The 17086-nt window shown below is 66.5% G+C and overlaps 2 protein-coding genes across 8 annotated transcripts in view; one reads left to right on the top strand and one right to left on the bottom strand.

Moving 5' to 3' along the window:
* B4GALNT1 (beta-1,4-N-acetyl-galactosaminyltransferase 1) overlaps nt 1-6803 on the top strand; it is a 29855-nt gene extending 23052 nt beyond the window's left edge. For 5 of the 7 annotated variants that reach the window (XM_073318287.2, XM_073318292.2, XM_073318286.2 and 2 more), the window contains 5 exons: nt 1169-1270; nt 1960-2150; nt 2318-2458; nt 3830-4067; nt 4728-6803. In XM_073318287.2, the coding sequence (XP_073174388.2) occupies nt 1169-1270; nt 1960-2150; nt 2318-2458; nt 3830-4067; nt 4728-4936 (881 nt within the window). In that variant the 3' untranslated portion in view covers nt 4937-6803. The remainder of the gene's footprint in view (nt 1-1168; nt 1271-1959; nt 2151-2317; nt 2459-3829; nt 4068-4727) is intronic. The other 2 variants (XM_073318291.2, XM_073318293.1) reach the window with 2 other exon arrangements.
* Nucleotides 6075-15156, bottom strand: LOC140900668 (solute carrier family 26 member 10). The gene is made up of 18 exons (XM_078849463.1): nt 14895-15156; nt 13933-14043; nt 13368-13525; nt 12935-13099; nt 12647-12799; nt 12371-12453; nt 12038-12185; nt 11697-11810; nt 11238-11315; nt 10868-10963; nt 10217-10323; nt 9768-9837; nt 9254-9433; nt 8785-8839; nt 8325-8410; nt 8159-8213; nt 7942-8048; nt 6075-7464 (listed from the first exon to the last, which is right to left on the bottom strand). The coding sequence occupies exons 1-18, from the start codon at nt 15154-15156 to the stop codon at nt 7426-7428; spliced, it is 2067 nt and encodes a 688-aa protein (XP_078705589.1). The 3' UTR covers nt 6075-7425.
* Between the last annotated feature and the right edge of the window lie 1930 nt (nt 15157-17086).

Here is a 17086-nt window from a genome sequence, read left to right as displayed (position 1 = left end):
TCAGGGTGACCCAACCACAGAAGTTGGGGCGGCAGCCATTGAATGGAGCAGTTTTTAAAAGACCCCCCCCACACCCATATTTACTTTCCCACCCTCCCGTTTAGCCCCTCTTCCCCTTTTCCCCTCTGGACAGTCCAGCCAGGCTCCATACCCCCTGTCCCCAGGATCTGGGCTCCACCCCAGTTTCTATGCAGCCCCTGCAGCGGGCCAGCCTCCCAAAGGGACCCACTCGTCCTGCAGCCTCTCTCTTGATCTGGGTCGGTTTCAGCCAGTCCTTTAACGACCCCCTTGTCCCACCCCAGGCTGTCACCTGTCCGCCCCCCACTCATGTTTCCTGCTCTGCCCCGGGAGCAGCTTTTGAACCGATTTGCACCCCCCGGGTAGCAAAGCAAAGTCCAGAGGGAAACTGAGGCACACACAGGCCTCAGCCAAACATTGCAGAAAATTCCCCCTTCGTCACCCCCCAAACCTGCTTTTCCAAGGGGCGGGCGGCAACGGGCTGGTGCGGTCTTCAGCACTCCCCTCTCTGGGGCATCACCCGTATGGTCATCTGCCTCTTTGGCCTGAGCTGGGTCTGACTTAATATAGGGCCTAGGCTCCTCCCCCTCCCAGCAGCCTCTCATTGGAGCCTGTTGGGTGATACCCCAGTTCTCCCAGGTGGACACTGCAGTCACTCATGTGCTTGGCTCCAGAGCAGGGTGCTGGGGAGGGCTCTCCAGACAGGGTGGAGGCCAGAGAAGAGGTCAATATCTGGTGCCAGCAGGCAGCCCTGGCAGGGGTAGATCTGCAAAACACCGGGTGGGGGAAGCCAATCCGGGGCACCGTAAAGAGTGGGCAGCTGCGCCCAGGGGGGCTGTTGCGGGGAGGGGAATATTTCCAGCCCCCAAACTGCAGAGACTGGCTGGGCAACGCGGCTGGCCTGTCCCCTCCCCTCCCGGGCCAGGGGCAGGGGGATGGCTGGCATGACGAGGCAGGCTGGGCTGTGGGAGGGGCACACACTGGGGCCTGTGTCGAGGTGGGTTGCGGGAGAAAGGAGATACCCCCATGGAATCCTGGGGAGTACTGGGCCCCTGGGGGACCCCTCCTGCCAGGGGGCCCCTGTACCCCAGAACTTCCTCTGCGCTGACCCCTCCCCCTCCTCGTGCCCGTCTCCCCCTTTGTTTTCCAGTGCAGTTTGCCACCAATGGGCACCAGGCGTCTTTCACCATCCGAATCCGCCACGCACCCACGCCCAAGCTCTATAATCCGGGCTCCCCGGGCGAAGGCGGAGGTGAGTGCCAGGCGGGAGCCAGGGCCCAGTGAGGATCTGGGGGGGAGAGGGCGGGACGGGCCTGTGCCGGGTGACCTACAGGCTTCTGTAGTGGGGAGGGAAAGGTCAGCCCACGGTATTCAGGGTCAAGGCTGCCCCCACTGTCCCTCATAATCCTGCCTGCACCTCCCCACACAACTGGGGTCCCCCTGAATCCTGCCACGGCCTCCCTCCCTCTGACCTGGGATCCCCCTGAATCTTAGCACCGCCTCCCCACACAACCAGGGTCCCCTGAATCCTGCCACTGCCTTCCTCCCCCCAACCCAGGGTCCCCCTGAATCCTGCCTGCACCTCCACACACCACCGGGGTCCCCTGAATCCTGCCACTGCCTTCCTCCCCCCAACCCAGGGTCCCCCTGAATCCTGCCTGTGCTTCCCCACATGACCGGGATCCCCTGAATCCTGGCACTGCCTCCCTCCCCACAACCCGGGGGCCCCCTGAATCCTGCCTGCACCTCCCCACACAACTGGGGTCCCCTGAATCCTGCCTGTCCAGCTCTCTATTGGCTGGAGCAGATGGCACCCAGCTGCAGCTATCTGAGGCTGGAATTGGGGGGGGGAGCTTGTCCTCCCAAGGCAGGATCCCCTCCCCCAGGGTCTGGAGTGCTGCTCCCCTTCCCCGCAAACCTCTGCCCCCCACCCTCCCCCAGCAGATTACAACATCACCGCCCTGGTCAGCATTGCGACCAAGACCTTCCTGCGGTACGACAAGCTGCGGGCGCTGATCGCCAGCATCCGCCGCTTCTACCCCACGGTGACCATCATCATCGCGGACGACAGCCAGCACCCCGAGCCCGTGGGCGGCCCCCACATTGAGCAGTACTTCATGCCCTTCGGCAAGGTGCGGGGCGCCGGGGGGGCGGTTGGGGCTGGGGCGGACACGGGCGCGGGACCGTGGGAAGACGGTGGGGTGGGGATCTTGGGGCAGGGGCCAGAAGAGACTGGGAGGGGGTGGGGCTCGGGTGGCCGGGCCAGGCACTGATGTGTCCCCCACTCTCCCCCACCCAGGGCTGGTTCGCAGGGCGCAATCTGGCCATTTCCCAGGTCACCACCAAGTACGTGCTGTGGGTGGATGACGACTTCATTTTCACGCCCCGCACCAGGGTGGAGAAGCTGGTGGACGTGCTGGAGAAAACCAGCCTGGACCTGGTGAGTGTGTGTGTGGGGGGGGGGAAATGTGGGGGGCTGGCCATGCCTCGGGGTGGGGGGGGAATTGCAGGGTGTCCAGCTATGCCTGGGGGGGGGGATCCCCAGATCGTGCCTGGCTGGGGATGATGGGGGGAGTTCGGCCACACCTGGGCAGGGTGGGGGGCTCCTGAGAGTGGGATTCCACAGCTCCCCCCCACCCCCCACCCTGCCGCTCCCCCCACCCCCACCAGCTGCAGGGATCCCAGCATGGAGCCATGCGGCCCTTGGCGCAGGGAGGGAAGGGGAGCCCCCTAGTGGCCACTGCCAGGCATGACATGGTGGGAGTCACAGGAGCCGGACCCCAAGGCTTTCTCTCCTGCACCAGGCGGCTCCCGCCCCGGTGCATGGGGGGCACCCGAGTCCTCGCCCCAGGGGGCAGCGGGGCAGGATGGGTCACAGAAAGAATGCAGGTGTCAGAGCTCGCTGCACACTGACCCCAGGGAAGGGAGACCCAGGAGAAGGGGGGAGCTGGCCCAGGGCCCCCAGGGGAGGGAGACCCAGGAGAAGGGGGGAGCTGGCCCAGGGACCCCAGGGGAGGGAGACCCGGGGGAGGGGGAGCTGGCCCAGGGACCCCAGAGCGCTCAGGGGAGCAGTACCTAGGGGAGGTGGGGAGCTGGCCCAGGGACCCCAGGGGAGGGAGACCTGCGGGAGGGGGGGAGCTGGCCCAAGGCCCTCAGCGGAGCCGGGGAGGTGGCCCAGGAGATGCGGGGACCTGACCCAGGGCCCCCAGAGGACGGAACCCAGGGGAGGGGGTATCTGGCCTGGGGGGGGTTGGCCCAGGGCCCCCAGGGGAGTGGAACCTGGGGGATGGGGGAGCTGGCCCAGGGCCCCTAGGGGAGGGAGACCCAGGGCCCCCAGAGCGCTCAAGGGAGCAGTACCTAGGGGAGGTGGGGAGCTGGCCCAGGGACCCCAGGGGAGGGAGACCCGGGGGAGGGGGAGCTGGCCCAGGGCCCCCAGAGCGCTTAGGGGAGCAGTACCTAGGGGAGGCGGGGAGCTGGCCCAAGGCCCTCAGCGGAGCCGGGGAGGTGGCCCAGGAGATGCGGGGACCTGACCCAGGGCCTCCAGAGGACGGAACCCAGGGGAGGGGGTATCTGGCCTGGGGGGGGTGGCCCAGGGCCCCCAGGGGAGTGGAACCTGGGGGAGGGGGGAGCTGGCCCAGGGCCCCCAGGGGATGGTGATGGTGACTCAGGGGAGAGGGGAGCCAGCCCATGGCTCCCAGGAAAGCATGGCCCCCACGGGAGCGGGCCCAGGGGAGGGGGAGCTGGTGCAGAGCCCCACGTGCTGCTCCCGGCAGCCCGTCTGTCCCGCTGTTCACGTCGGCGTGTCCGGCAGGTGGGGGGCGCAGTGCGGGAGATCACGGGGTTCACCACCACCTACCGGCAGAAGATCAGCGTGCAGGCAGGGGGCGAGGAGGGTGACTGCCTGCAGATACGCCAGGGCTACTACCATCTCCTCGAGGGCTTCCCCGGCTGCGTGGTCACCGATGGCGTCGTCAACTTCTTCCTGGCCCGCACGGCCAAGGTGCTGCAGGTGGGGTTTGACCCCCGGCTCAGCCGTGTCGCCCACCTTGGTGAGTGCGGGGGAAGGCTCGTGCCAGGGCTGCACCACACCACTGTAGCACCTGCATCATGGTTAAAGGCGGGGGGGAGGGGGGCTGGGAGCCAGGACTCCTGGGTTCTATCCCCAGTTCTGGGAGGGAAGTGGGGTTTAGTGGTTAGAGCCGGGAGGGGTGGGGGGTGAGAGCCAGGACTCCTAGGTTCTATCCCCAGTTCTGCCACTGACTCACAGGGGCATTGGTCACCTCCCTTGCCTCAGTTTCCCTCCCTGTGGCATGGAGGTGCTGACATGGGGCTCCATTGCAGGCACACGGGGGCCCTGGCCAGCCGCAGCCCAGGCTGTGGGCTGTTGTCGTTCCCGCGTGGCGGTTAGCCAGGCAGGCCGGTGCCAACCAGAAAGCCAATGTGCCAAACAGAAGTCACCACTTTTTAACTCGAGGCATGGGACGCTTCATGGCAGTTTCCTGCCTCTGGGGCCTGGTTCCCAAAATCCCAAGGGGGGTCAGTGGGAGAGGTCACCAGGGGGTGTCTCAGGGGTCAGATCCTGGGAAGACCAGGGGGTCTGGGATGCAGGTTCGATCCCTGTTGCCCAGAGCCGACCCCCTCCCCCCAGTCATGCAGCGCTGAGCTGGCTAACCCAGCCCCTCCTGACCCCCGTGCCCTCCCTCCGGCAGAGTTCTTCATCGACGGGCTGGGCGTGCTGCACGTGGGCTCGTGCGCCGACGTGGTGGTGGATCACGCCTCCAAGATCAAGCTGCCCTGGCAGAAGACGGAGAGCGAGAAGCAATACGCCAAGTTCCGCTACCCCACCTCGGCCGACAGCAGCGTCAAACGCAGCCTTTTCTACTTCAAAAACCACTTCAAGTGTATGACGGGCAACTAGCCCCACCGGGCTACCAGCCCCGCCCTGCCAGTGAGCCGGACCCCAGGGGGAGCCCCCCCTCCCATGGAGCTGGGGCGTTTTATCCTTGTACCAGGCCAGGGAGGTGACCCCTGCTACCCCTGGCTCGCCAGTGCCTCCCACCCAGCGCCATCCCCACGCCCTGCCAGCTTCAGGCTGTCTCCCTGGTGGGAAATCTCCCCCACTTTCCCAGCAGGCAGCAGGGCCTGGGGGAATCTAGAGTCGCACAGTGGGATACTGGGAAATTCCCTGGACAACAGGATGAGTGGCTGAGAATAGCTTACAGCACCCCCGTGGCCAAGCCCTCACCTTCCCCCGGAGACGCTGTTTTATATTGGACAGACCTGCCCCCCTTCACAGCCGGCTTTCTCCAGCGCCCCCTACAGGAGAGAAACAGTACAGCCCCTGCCCCTCCCAGCTGCCCTGGGACAAGGGTCAGGGCCTCATTTTATTTTGTGCCAAGTCTTTATAGGCCCCAGCTGCCCCCCCCCCCAGGAGAGTTCCAACTTCAAGCCAGAGCCTGCAGTGGGGGGCAGCCCCGCCAGCAAGGGGAAGGGCTGATGCCCATGGCTGGGTTGCAGGGGCAGAGGTCTCTTTCCAGGACCGAGGACTCTTTCTATACAGAATCCAAGAGCAGGGGCACAAGGCGAAGGGTCAAGGGGACTGGCCCCATCTTTGCCCCACACACTGGCCGGCCCCAATCCCATGCTGCTCCGAGCAGGCCCCACGGCCAGAGCGTGGGAGGGTTCTGGTTTCTAACCCCGGGTACCGGCGGGGCAGGAGCTGGCTGGTGTCTCTGGGAACTGGAGGCAGGACACTGGGAACCCTTTGTGTCGTGCGTGTGCGTGTATTTAATGTGAGCAAGTGAGGAGCCAGGCGCTGTCAGGCTGCACCCAAGGGAGAGCTGGAGATGGCAGATGGGCTTGAGCTGCCATCCCCAGCTGCAGATTTCTACAGGTGACAGAGAGGTGACGTTTTAAAGGGAAAAAAAGATGTTTTTATTTAAAAAACAAAAATGCATTTACAAGTACTCTCTTTGCCCTAAAGGCCATCCAAGCCCCACCCCCTCGTCCTGAGCCCCGCCCCCTCGTCCTGAGCCCCGCCCCCTCGTCCTGAGCCCCGCCCCCTCTACCTTGATTCCTAGTCATGTTTTAGCGGAACCAGAGAAAAACTTTTTTTTTTTTTTTTTAAAGTACAAAGGTTGGGCTCCGAAGAGCCAGTGGGGTGGTGACCTCAGAGGGAGCAGCCCATGGGGATACCCCCTGCAGGCCCCAAAGCCTGCCCACTGTGTCCCCCCCCATGGCTGCAATGTCACCCTCTAGTGGCCCAGCTCTGTAATGCGCCTCTCCAGCCACCCAGAGCAGGGGTTGGAGGGGAGTTTGGCACCAGCCCATTGCTAGCAAGATGGTAGCGTGATGCCAGCCTGGGGCTGGGGGGCAGCCCTGGGGGTGCTGAAGCATGTTATGGGGCAGGAGTCGCATGCTGAGGGAACAGATGCAGCCTGTGGCCTTTCAGGCCATGCTGGGGGCCAGGGCCAGCCATCAGCCAGATTGGGGGGGGTGGGGGGGGGATGATTATGCCCTGAGCTCCATCTCAGCCCCCCCCCCCCAGGAAGTGGGAGGGGGAAGGGCTGGATGCAGGGGGCCATCCCAGCCAGGGGGAGGCCCCTGCCTGCCAAAGCACATTCCCTCCTGTCCCTTCCCTGCGTGAAGTGGCCAGGGGCAGCTGCCCTTGTGCCATGCCACCGTGACACCAGCGGCCACAGCAGCCCCCGCCCTGGGAGGCTGTGGGAGTTAGCCCCCCCCCAGCACAAATAAAAAGGGATTTTGGTTCCTTTCTGTGGTTTAAACTCTGTCTGTGAGTCTCTGTCAGGGGAAGGGGGGGCAATTAAAATCCAGCTCCTACCCTGATCCCATCACCTTGCAGCTGGCAGGGTAGATCTTTCTTTCCCCTGGTGCTGGAGAATGCCCCCCCCCCCACATAGGCTGGGGAGGGGAGGGACGAGGCATAGAGCCCCCTCCCCCAACCAGAATGCCAGCACCCCCACACATGCTCTTCCCAGCTGTAGTGGGCCTGGCCCCCATAACTCCCTGCCCCCACCCCCCATCCTTTGGGCACCTGCAGGGGCAGACAGGCTGCTGCTACACTGGCACCTGGGCACCTGCTCTGCCCCCTTGGATTCCCAGCCAGCACCAGGCCTGCCTGCCGGCCGCAAGGAAACTGCTCACACCAGGTCAGGTCCCCCTGGCGACCTGGGCAGGAGGCCCCCTCCGTCCTGGGAGCAGGCAACTGCCCAACTACGGCTCTGTGGTCTGCGAACGGCTCCTTGGCCCCCTGGTCCTGAGGAGGCCCTGTGGGCAGAGCAGGAATTCACAGCACCTGGAGATCAACCTGCTGTTGCGGCCCAAGAGCCGATCTGGTCCCGGGGGCCCTACAGGCCGGGTGGTGCCCGCGATCCATTGCCAGGGGCCCTACACCCAGATTGCCAGATTCTTCTCGGCCACCTTTTCCTGGGTGGAAACAGAGCCAGCGTGAATCCTGGGCACGAGTCACATTCTGCTCCCAGCCCCCCTGCCAAAGCCAGCTGTCCTGCAGGAATAGGGTTGGGGGAGCCTGGCTCATTAGGAGTCTCTGACCACGTTACCAGCTCCCCACAGGGCACTGAACTGCCCCCACACGCCCCACCCATTCTGCAAAAGCTGGAGCTGTCAGTCCCTGCTGGCCTCTATCAAAGATGGCTGGGAATGGGACATGGATGCAGAAAGGGCTCCCCCGCCCTGGGGCTGGATTGGAGCTGGCATGCCCTACAGGGCAAAGGCCCTGTGTCCCATTCTCCAGCCCCTGGGCCAGCCAGCTGCTCCATCTAGGTCTCGATCAGAGCCCGTGTCCCTAGAGGGAGCAGACCCACCCCCCTCCCAACCAGCCCCCTAAGAGCCAGATTAGAACTGGCACCCCCTAGAGGGGAACCCCTGCGCCAGCCCCCTCACCGCGGTTTGCGTGATGCACGCGATGGCGTCCTGGACTGTCACAAACACCTGCTGTGGGGAGAGGTGCTGCCCCAGGCCGCTGCTGGTCAGCGTCTCCAGGACCTCACCTGCAGCAAGGGAAATGAGGAGACACTGCTCAGCCTAGCCCCCCCTCGGCACAGCGCTGGGCTCTGAGGGGCTGGGAGGGGGGCAGCGGGGACCCCCTGCCTCAACTCACCATTACATGCTGCCAGGTTCATGCGGATGCCAGCCTTCTGGCACCCCATGCACATCTGCAAGGCAAGGAGAGGGCAGGCTGGCATCTCTAGGAGTGGGTGGAGCCACATCCCAGCCCCGCCTCCCATCTGGCCGCAGGGCCCCCCCACACCAGCTGCCCCTGGTACCTGAATGAGCAGCCGGGCCCCGGCAGAGTCCACGAAGGCAATCCCGCTGCAGTCGAGGATCGCAGCCTGGGTCCTGCCAGTGGTGCCTGCCCAGGGGAGAGGGGAGGGGGTGACTGCATGATCCCCCCCAGCCTGAGGATGGGGCAGCTCTGCAGAGACTCCCACACGGGCCGGGCCCTGTGATCCCAGCCAGACGGGCCCCCGCACTGCCGAGCGCAGCTGCCAGCGAGACCCCTCCCTACAGAGGGGTGAGGGCTGGGAGACTCAGGGCTGCCACCCTGCCCAGACCCCCCCTCCAGAGGAGGATCCACCTCCACAGCCCCCCCACCCCCCGTCCCAGCCCATGAGGGGGCCACTGAGTGCCACCCGGGCTGCTGAGATCTGGGACAGACACCTGCCCCCCACCATACCAGCACCCCCCCAAACTAGGGAGTGGGAGCTGCGGGGGGGCCCTGCGTACCTGAGCTGGGGCACCCGGCTCTCCCATCGGGCACAGAGCTGGGGACACAGGTTTCCTGAGGGAAACAAGTCTGTTAATGCCACCTCTTTGGTCACCCAAAACCCCGCCCAGGGCCCTGCCAGGATCCCCCGCTCCCCCCAAGACACCCCACCACCACCTCCAGCCCAAAGCTAAGTCCCACCTCCAGTGGGAACAGCAAGGAACCCCCCTCCCCGCAGCAGGGGCAGGGGAGAAGCAGATGCAAGGCCAGGGCTGAGCATCTCCAGAGACATGCCGGCAGCTGGGTTCCCCTGGGGGAGGACCCCTGGGATTCGGGAAAGAAGCCCCTCAGCCAGGATCATGGGGTCAGCAGGCCCATGGGCACAGGATCGGACTTGCCCAAATCCTGCCCACCTGCCCTGCTCCCACACCCCAGGACTGAGCTGCCCCTCCACCCCTCCCGCCCCCAGATCGCTGCTGGTCCCCTTACCACGGTGCTGATGCTCATTTTGGCCCCACTCTCCAAGGCCCACACCGCCTTCTTCCCCCGGCTGCCCTCTGGCCGGCTCAGGCCCAGCTGCCGGCTCAGCGCCTCACGGAAGAAGCCGCAGTTGCCATAGTAGATGGGGGCGTGGTAAGCCACGATCGTCACGCCGGGGATCTCAAAGCACTGGGGGGACAGAGCACTGGCTGCAGCATGGGAGGGACACCCACCCCCATGGAAAGGGCCTGCATCTGCCCCGCCCCCCACCGCAAACAGAGGGAGGTTTGGGTGCTGAATTGCCCCACGGCAGTGGGGAAGAGCGCGGAGAGATCAGCCCTGCCTCTCAGGACACGGACAGCCCAGGTGCCATCTGAATGGAGCCCAGGGCAAGCCTCCACCACATCCTTCCCAATGCGACCCACTCACCCGCCTGCTGCCTCTGCCCAGTGCTCTCAGCCAGCCCACCCCAGGTGGGTGGCTGGGAGCCCCAGGTCGTGCCCAGACCCCTCGGCGCCCGTACCTTGCTGTAACGTTGGACAGGCCGGTAGATTTCCGTGTTGGCCGCTTTGCCCAGCACCATACACTCGGCCCTGTGGGAGAGGAAGGTGCATAAGGCAGGGAGACGTTTGGCCGTGCCAAGGCCAGGCTGGCCCTGGTCCCGGCTGGAGAGAAGAGGTCCCATCTTCCCCCTGGGAGGGCATTGGCCAGAGAAAGGGACAGCAGCTGGGAAGGCAGATTCCTGCCTCGCAACCCTCCTCCCGTCTTCCTCCTCCTCCGATAATCAGATCTCCAAGCAGCCACGGCCAGCCAGCTCCTTGCGGGGGGCTTGTGCCTGGAGCAGGGATCATGGGGCAGATAGAGCTGCCCCCCCCAGCCCATGCCAGAGCTGGATGCAGCTCCCTGGCTCTGCAGGTTCCCAGCAAACGAGCCCAGACGTGGGGCTGGGCAGGGCGCCTGGCACTCCGGTACCTCTGTGTGCGGTAGAGGACAGTCATCATGGAGAACACGACCCCCACGGCCAGGCCCACATCCACATTCAGCACCACCACGGCCAGCCAGGTGACCACCCAGACAGCCTGGAACGAGAGCGCGGGGGTCAGAGGGGAATTGAGGAAGGGGGAGGTCGGGCCAGCTGGTCCCCCTGGGGACCATACACTTGCTGATCACACAGAGGACCCAGTGAGGTTACATTGGGGCCAATCTACCCTAGGAGTCTCTGGAGGCAGCATGCTCCAGCGGGGACTTGGAGAGCCAGGTACTAGGCCCACAGCCCTGCTGTGTGACCTGGGACCTCTACCCTCTCCGTGCTGCCAACCCCTCATCTAGTTCGATTGAGTTTGGGGACAGTCTCGCTCTGTGCCAGGCATTGCCCTGGCACAATGGGGCGTTTCCAGGGCTGGAGAGCTCTGCCTCTCTGGGCATCAGCATGTTGGGGCCCCTGCTCTCTGCTTTGGCCGATTTCAGTGGGGTGGAGCTGGCCCAGAACAGCTCTTGGAGGGCTGGGCCAGCCTGGCAATGCCTACCCCGTACCCTGGGGCAGCGGCATGCCTGGCTCAGGCATGAAACCCAGGGCCTGCCCCGCCCGGGGTGAGGGGGCAGGGGAAGGGCGCAGCTGCTTACGAAGTCAATCCGGCTGATCCTCCAGAGCTCGGGCAAGTCCCAGAACTGCAGGACCATCTGGCGCAGGCTGGTGACGTTGATACAGGCCAGGACAGCCTAGGTGGGGGAGAACGGGCATGAGGGGCAAGCGGCCATCCCCTGCACTGTGCTAGCTGGTGCCAAGGCAGCCAGGAAAGGGAGCTCTTCCCAGGATGGCTGGGGGCAAAGGGAAAAGAGCCAGCTAGTCACAGGGCAACCAGCCCACAAGGGATTTGAGCACAAGGGCTGTCTGTGCCCCATGGGATGGGGGCATTGGGCCTGGCAGCCCCAGGGGCTATGGGGGTGGGCACCAGCCCTTCCCCAGGTCACACACACATGGCCCCAGCCTCACCTTGGGCAGGTAGTGGAAGAGGGGTCCGAGCCACATGAGGACCATGAGCACCACCGCGCCGGAGAAGAAGCCCGCGAGCTGCAGAAGAGGAGGGCGGATTAGCGGGCAGGCTCTGCCAGGGCGGTGTGGCCAGCGCTGGGCCCTGCGGGGGGAGGCAGGGGTCACCAGGACAGCACGGAGAAAGCCCTAGACCCCAGAGAAGCCCCCCCATTCTTCGTGCCCTGCTCGGGGCCTCAGTGCCGGCCTCCTCTGCCCTGCGTCCGAGGAGGAGAGGGCTCCACCTGTGCCCGGCCACACAGGCCAACTGGCCACTAAGCTGAGACCTGGCAAACTCACTGCACAAGCCAGCCAGGGCTGCAGAACAGATGGGGGAGACCCCCATTAGCTAGGGAGCATGAGACTCTCACCTGCTGCACACACGCCATGGTCCAACCCCCAGTTCTGCAGAGTCCCCCATACCTGCGTGTGCCCCCCCGCACTCTCCAGGATGTTGGTGGTCGCCAGGGTGGCTGAGCTCGGGAAGCAGGTGAAGAGGGAGGAGACCAGGTTGGAAACACCATGGGCCAGCAGCTCCTGTGGGGCGGGGACAAAGACAGGTCAGGGCTACAGGGACCAGCCGGGAGGGAGCCCAGATGCACTAGGGGGCAGGCAAGACACTGGGGCCTCCCAGCTGGAAGAGGGACCAGGTGGGCGGGAGAGGGACTGATCCTGGGCACAGGGCCCTGGGCAGCCGCTGGCAATAGAGAGGCCAGGCCGGGCAGTGCCTCCCCCCGCCAGCAGCTCGCGTCCGGCCCACACACCTGGTTGGGGTTGATGGTGTAGCCATGCTTCTCAGCATAGATCATGGCCAGCGACACAGAGACAGCATAGGCCACAAAAGCGACCGCCACAGTGTCCCCAAGCACCTGAGGCAGCAACTGCAGGGCCGGGAGCCGGGGCTGCGGGAACCTGCGCGAGAGACAGAGGCGGTCACCAGGCCGGGTGGGACGAGCCCAGAGCCGCCCTGGGCTGGGAGGAGACACGTCCCTAGCCCTGGCCAGGCAGAGATGCTGCCTGGGCCACAAGGGGCTGCCCTGGGTGGCCCCACGTGCTGCCACAGAGGGGGCAGGCAGGGGGCCCTGGTGACTCCTCACCCAGCTGGCAGGTGGCCGACTACCTGCACGTCATAGCGTGTGTCCAGGGAGGAGGCAAAGCAGACGCCGGTGGCCGCCAGCACCTGGGGAGAGAGCAGAGACTGGTGGGTTACACTGCCCAGGGTGGCACCAACCCTCCCATGCCCACAGCCCACCCCCGCTGGACCCCCACTCCCCGCCTCGTCCCCGTGCTGCTCAGAGGACATGGCTGTGGGTGCAGGGCCAGGGGAGACAGCGCAGGATCCGGGCAGGGCGGATCCGGGCAGGGGCACGTACCACCACGATCTCCCCCGGAATGGGTGTCCGCAGCTTGCTCCGGAAGCGGGTGTTGATCTCCTTGATGGGCACCAGCAGGGCCAGGCAGAGGGCGGAAATGAGCAGCTCGGTCATGTTGGTCCGGGGCAGAGCCTGTGCCACCGATGCCAGTGTCTGGGGGCAGCACAGGGTGCGTTACATGCGGGCCGTGGGGGAAGCCTGCTCCCAGCTCTCCCCCGGCCCCATTCCACCTCCCTGCCCCCTTTCTCTCCCCACCACCCCACGCTGCCCCCACCGGGCCGGACGCACCTTGAAGATGGTGAAGGAGCCCGTGCAGCGGGGCAGGGGCAGGCCCAGCAGGCTGGGCAGCTGGGAGACCAAGACATGCAGGGCAGCCCCGTTGGTGAAGGCCTTGATGATGGGCTCCGAGAGGTAGGTGGCCAGGAAGCCCAGCTGGACCACGAACATCACCACCTGGGGGAGGGGAGAGGGAAGGGACATCAGCGCTGCCCGGTGTACGGCACAGTGCCCGGGGCCTCCCCTCCACCCCCCAGGGTTCCTCCTCTCCCCCCCATAGATCCCTGCCCAACTCCCCTCCAGCCAGGGTCCCACCTCTCCCCCCACCCTGGATCCTTGCCCCACTCCCCTCATCATCCATGCCCTGTCCACCTTCCACCGTTCCCACCATCTCCAGGGAGGGTCCCTGCCCCAGGTTCTGGCAGCCCGGCGGGCACGGACTCACCATGAGGAGCCCCACGAGGAAGGCCATGGCACCAGCCACACCAACGCGGCGCTCCTCCACCCACGCCAGCTCCGCGCTGGTTGCATTGGGCCCCAGGGGCCAGGGCACCAGCTGCTCCACCGCAGCGCCCGTCATCAGGCTCACCACGGCAAAGGTGCCTGGGGAGGGGGAGGGAGACGCAGCCCCTGAGCGCTGCCCACCCACGGCCTGCCCAGAAAGTGCTACCTGCCGTCCCCCCCCCACCTCTGCCCGCCCCATCCATGCACAGATCCCCCCACTGCCTCTAGCCCCATCTCCCATGGATTTCTGCCCCCTGCGTATCACCCCACACACACACCCCGTGCCCCACATTCTGGGGGAGGGCACAGCTGGCATCCACCTTCCTAGCTTTGGGAGGGCACCAGCAGGGGTGGGGCCCTGTTCAGCCCCTCGGTTGGTTATTGGGATCTTCCCCCTCTCTCCCTATCATGGGAACAGGCTGCTGGCACAGGGATGCCCGAGGAACCGGACACCCCTCCCCCACCATTTAACCCCGCCGAGCCTTGGGCACCGGTGGTCCACTCACCAGTAGAGACGTGGCGCCCGGTGCCAAAGAGCATGTAAAGGATGACAGGGAAGAAGGAGGTGTAGAGTCCGTAGACAGGGGCCACGGAGGCCAGGAGGGCAAAGGCCATGCCTGCGGGGACCCGAGACAAGCAGGGGGGTAAGCCGGGGGGTGGCTGAGACCGCAACCGCCCCCGCTGATCTCCTAAGGACTGAGCAGCCGCAGCCCACTGAGAGCTCAGGGATGCTGCTCCGCCCCCGCCCCGAGATCCCAGCAGGAGGGTGAGACAGACTGAGATGCAGGGGGGTCAGAGCAGCCCCCCCAAACAGAGGGCTCCTGAGGCCAGACCCCGTCAGCACCACAGGGTCCAGCCTGTCTAAACCTTGCCCTTCTCCATGGCTTTGTTATCGCCACACCCAGGGGGAAACGGAGGCCCCCAGGGGTGGAAGGACAGCAAGTCAGAGGCAGAGCTAGGAATGGAACCCAGGCGTCCTGGCTCCCAGCCCCCCTGCTCTAACCACTAGACCCCACTCTCCTCCCAGAGCTGGGGCGAGAACCCAGGCGTCCTGGCTCCCAGCCCACACTGATCTCACGCACCAGACCCCACCGCCCTCCCACAGCAGGGAAGAGAACCCAGGAGTCCCGGCCCGACTCCCAGCCCCCCTGCTCTAACCACTAGACCCCACTCTCCTCCCAGAGCTGGGGCGAGAACCCAGGCGTCCTGGCTCCCAAGCCTTCTGTTCTAACCACTGGACCCGGCTGCCCCAGGAGTCCCGGCTCGCCGTCCCTCCCGTGCCCCAGGCAGAACGGCTCCAGGGCTGGGATCCGTCTCTCCACCGGAGACCCTGCAGCTACCCGCCTTGGGGCGCCCGAGCCCGGGGAGAGATGGGGGGCAGCCGAGGCAGGGGACCGTGAGACAGCTTGGGGGGGGGAGAATAGGTCGAGCCCCCTGGAGAGCGGGGGGGCCCGGGGCAGCTGCTCACCCTGGGGGATGTGCACGACCCCCACGGTGAGCCCGGCCAGCGCGTCCCCCAGCAGCCAGGTCCCCGGCCGGTAGCCCGGCAGCCAGGCGGCGATGGGCAGCCGGCGCTGGAGGAGCCGCAGCGCGGCCGCCCCGGAGCAGCGGCAGCCCCGGGCCACCCGCCGGCGCAGCGCCCCGGCCGGGCTGCCCCGGGGCTCGGGCGCCCCGTAGAGCTGCTGGAAGCGCTGCTCGGTGAAGGCTCGGCCCGGCGCCAGGCGGCTCATGCTGGCGGCCCGGGCGGGCTGGGCGCGGGGCCCCTTTTATCGCCCGGCCCCGGCCGGCCCCGGCCCGGCCCCCGCCAAGCCCCGCCCCTCTCGGGCGGCCCCGCCTCCTCTGACCCACAGACCTTCCCCCCGCCCCGGCTCCCAGCTAACCCCCCTCTGACCCGCAGCCCCCCCCGCTTCCATCTACCCCCCGACCCACAGCCCCCCCAGCTCCTATCTACCCACTACCCTCTGACCCACAGCCCCCCCGGCTTCCATCTCCCCCCCCGACCCACAGCCCCCCAGCTCCTATCTACCCCCTACCCTCTGACCCGCAGCCCCCCCCTGCTCCCATCTACCCCCCGACCCACAGCCCCCCCAGCTCCTATCTACCCACTACCCTCTGACCCACAGCCCCCCCGGCTTCCATCTCCCCCCCCGACCCACAGCCCCCCAGCTCCTATCTACCCCCTACCCTCTGACCCGCAGCCCCCCCCTGCTCCCATCTACCCCCCGACCCACAGCCCCCCCAGCTCCTATCTACCCACTACCCTCTGACCCACAGCCCCCCCAGCTCCTATCTACCCACTACCCTCTGACCCACAGCCCCCCCGCCCGGGCTCCCATCTAACCCCCCTCTGACCCGCAGCCCCCCCCTGCTCCCATCTACCCCCCGACCCACAGCCCCCCCAGCTCCTATCTACCCACTACCCTCTGACCCGCAGCCCCCCCAGCTCCTATCTACTCACTACCCTCTGACCCGCAGCCCCCCCCCGGCTTCCATCTCCCCCCCCGACCCACAGCCCCCCCAGCTCCTATCTACCCCCTACCCTCTGACCCGCAGCCCCCCCCTGCTCCCATCTACCCCCCGACCCACAGCCCCCCCAGCTCCTATCTACCCACTACCCTCTGACCCACAGCCCCCCCCGGCTTCCATCTCCCCCCCCCGACCCACAGCCCCCCCAGCCCGTATCTACCCCCTACCCTCTGACCCGCAGCCCCCCCCTGCTCCCATCTACCCCCCAACCCACAGCCCCCCCAGCTCCTATCTACTCACTACCCTCTGACCCGCAGCCCCCCGGCTTCCATCTACCCCCCCCGACCCACAGCCCCCCCAGCTCCTATCTACCCACTACCCTCTGACCCACAGCCCCCCCCCGGCTTCCATCTCCCCCCCCCGACCCACAGCCCCCCCAGCTCCTATCTACCCACTACCCTCTGACCCGCAGCCCCCCCGGCTTCCATCTACCCCCCCCGACCCACAGCCCCCCCAGCTCCTATCTACCCAGTACCCTCTGACCCGCAGCCCCCCCGGCTCCCATCTACCCCCCCCCCCGATCCACAGCCCCCCCAGCTCCTATCTACCCACTACCCTCTGACCCACAGCCCCCCCCCGGCTTCCATCTCCCCCCCCGACCCACAGCCCCCCCAGCTCCTATCTACCCCCTACCCTCTGACCCACAGCCCCCCCCTGCTCCCATCTACCCCCTGACCCACAGCCCCCCCAGCTCCTATCTACCCACTACCCTCTGACCCGCAGCCCCCCCGGCTTCCATCTACCCCCCCGACCCACAGCCCCCCCAGCTCCTATCTACCCACTACCCTCTGACCCGCAGCCCCCCCAGCTCCTATCTACCCACTACCCTCTGACCCACAGCCCCCCCGCCCGGGCTCCCATCTAACCCCCCTCTGACCCGCAGCCCCCCTCTGCTCCCATCTACCCCCCGACCCACAGCCCCCCCAGCTCCTATCTACCCCCTACCCTCTGACCCACAGCCCCCCCCGGCTTCCATCTCCCCCCCCCGACCCACAGCCCCCCCAGCTCCTATCTACCCCCTACCCTCTGACCCACAGCCCCCCCAGCTCCTATCTACTCACTACCCTCTGACCACAGCCCCCCCGGCTTCCATCTCCCCCCCCGACCCACAGCCCCCCCAGCTCCTATCTACCC

The sequence above is a fragment of the Lepidochelys kempii genome, chromosome 20 (genome assembly GCF_965140285.1).
Source record: "Lepidochelys kempii isolate rLepKem1 chromosome 20, rLepKem1.hap1, whole genome shotgun sequence".
In the NCBI taxonomy this organism is placed as follows: domain Eukaryota; kingdom Metazoa; phylum Chordata; order Testudines; family Cheloniidae; genus Lepidochelys; species Lepidochelys kempii.
This window is presented reverse-complemented; position numbering and strand designations above follow the sequence as displayed.

Excerpts from the sequence above, each read along its gene's own strand:
- LOC140900668 (XM_078849463.1), bottom strand. The coding sequence starts at position 15,156 with ATGAGCCGCCTGGCGCCGGGCCGAGCCTTCACCGAGCAGCGCTTCCAG. Across the intron at positions 11,811-12,037 it reads ACACCATCAACCCCAACCAG|GAGCTGCTGGCCCATGGTGT; the intron begins GTGTGTGGGCCG and ends CCCGCCCCACAG. Across the intron at positions 7,465-7,941 it reads CGTGCATCACGCAAACCGCG|GAAAAGGTGGCCGAGAAGAA; the intron begins GTGAGGGGGCTG and ends GTTTCCACCCAG.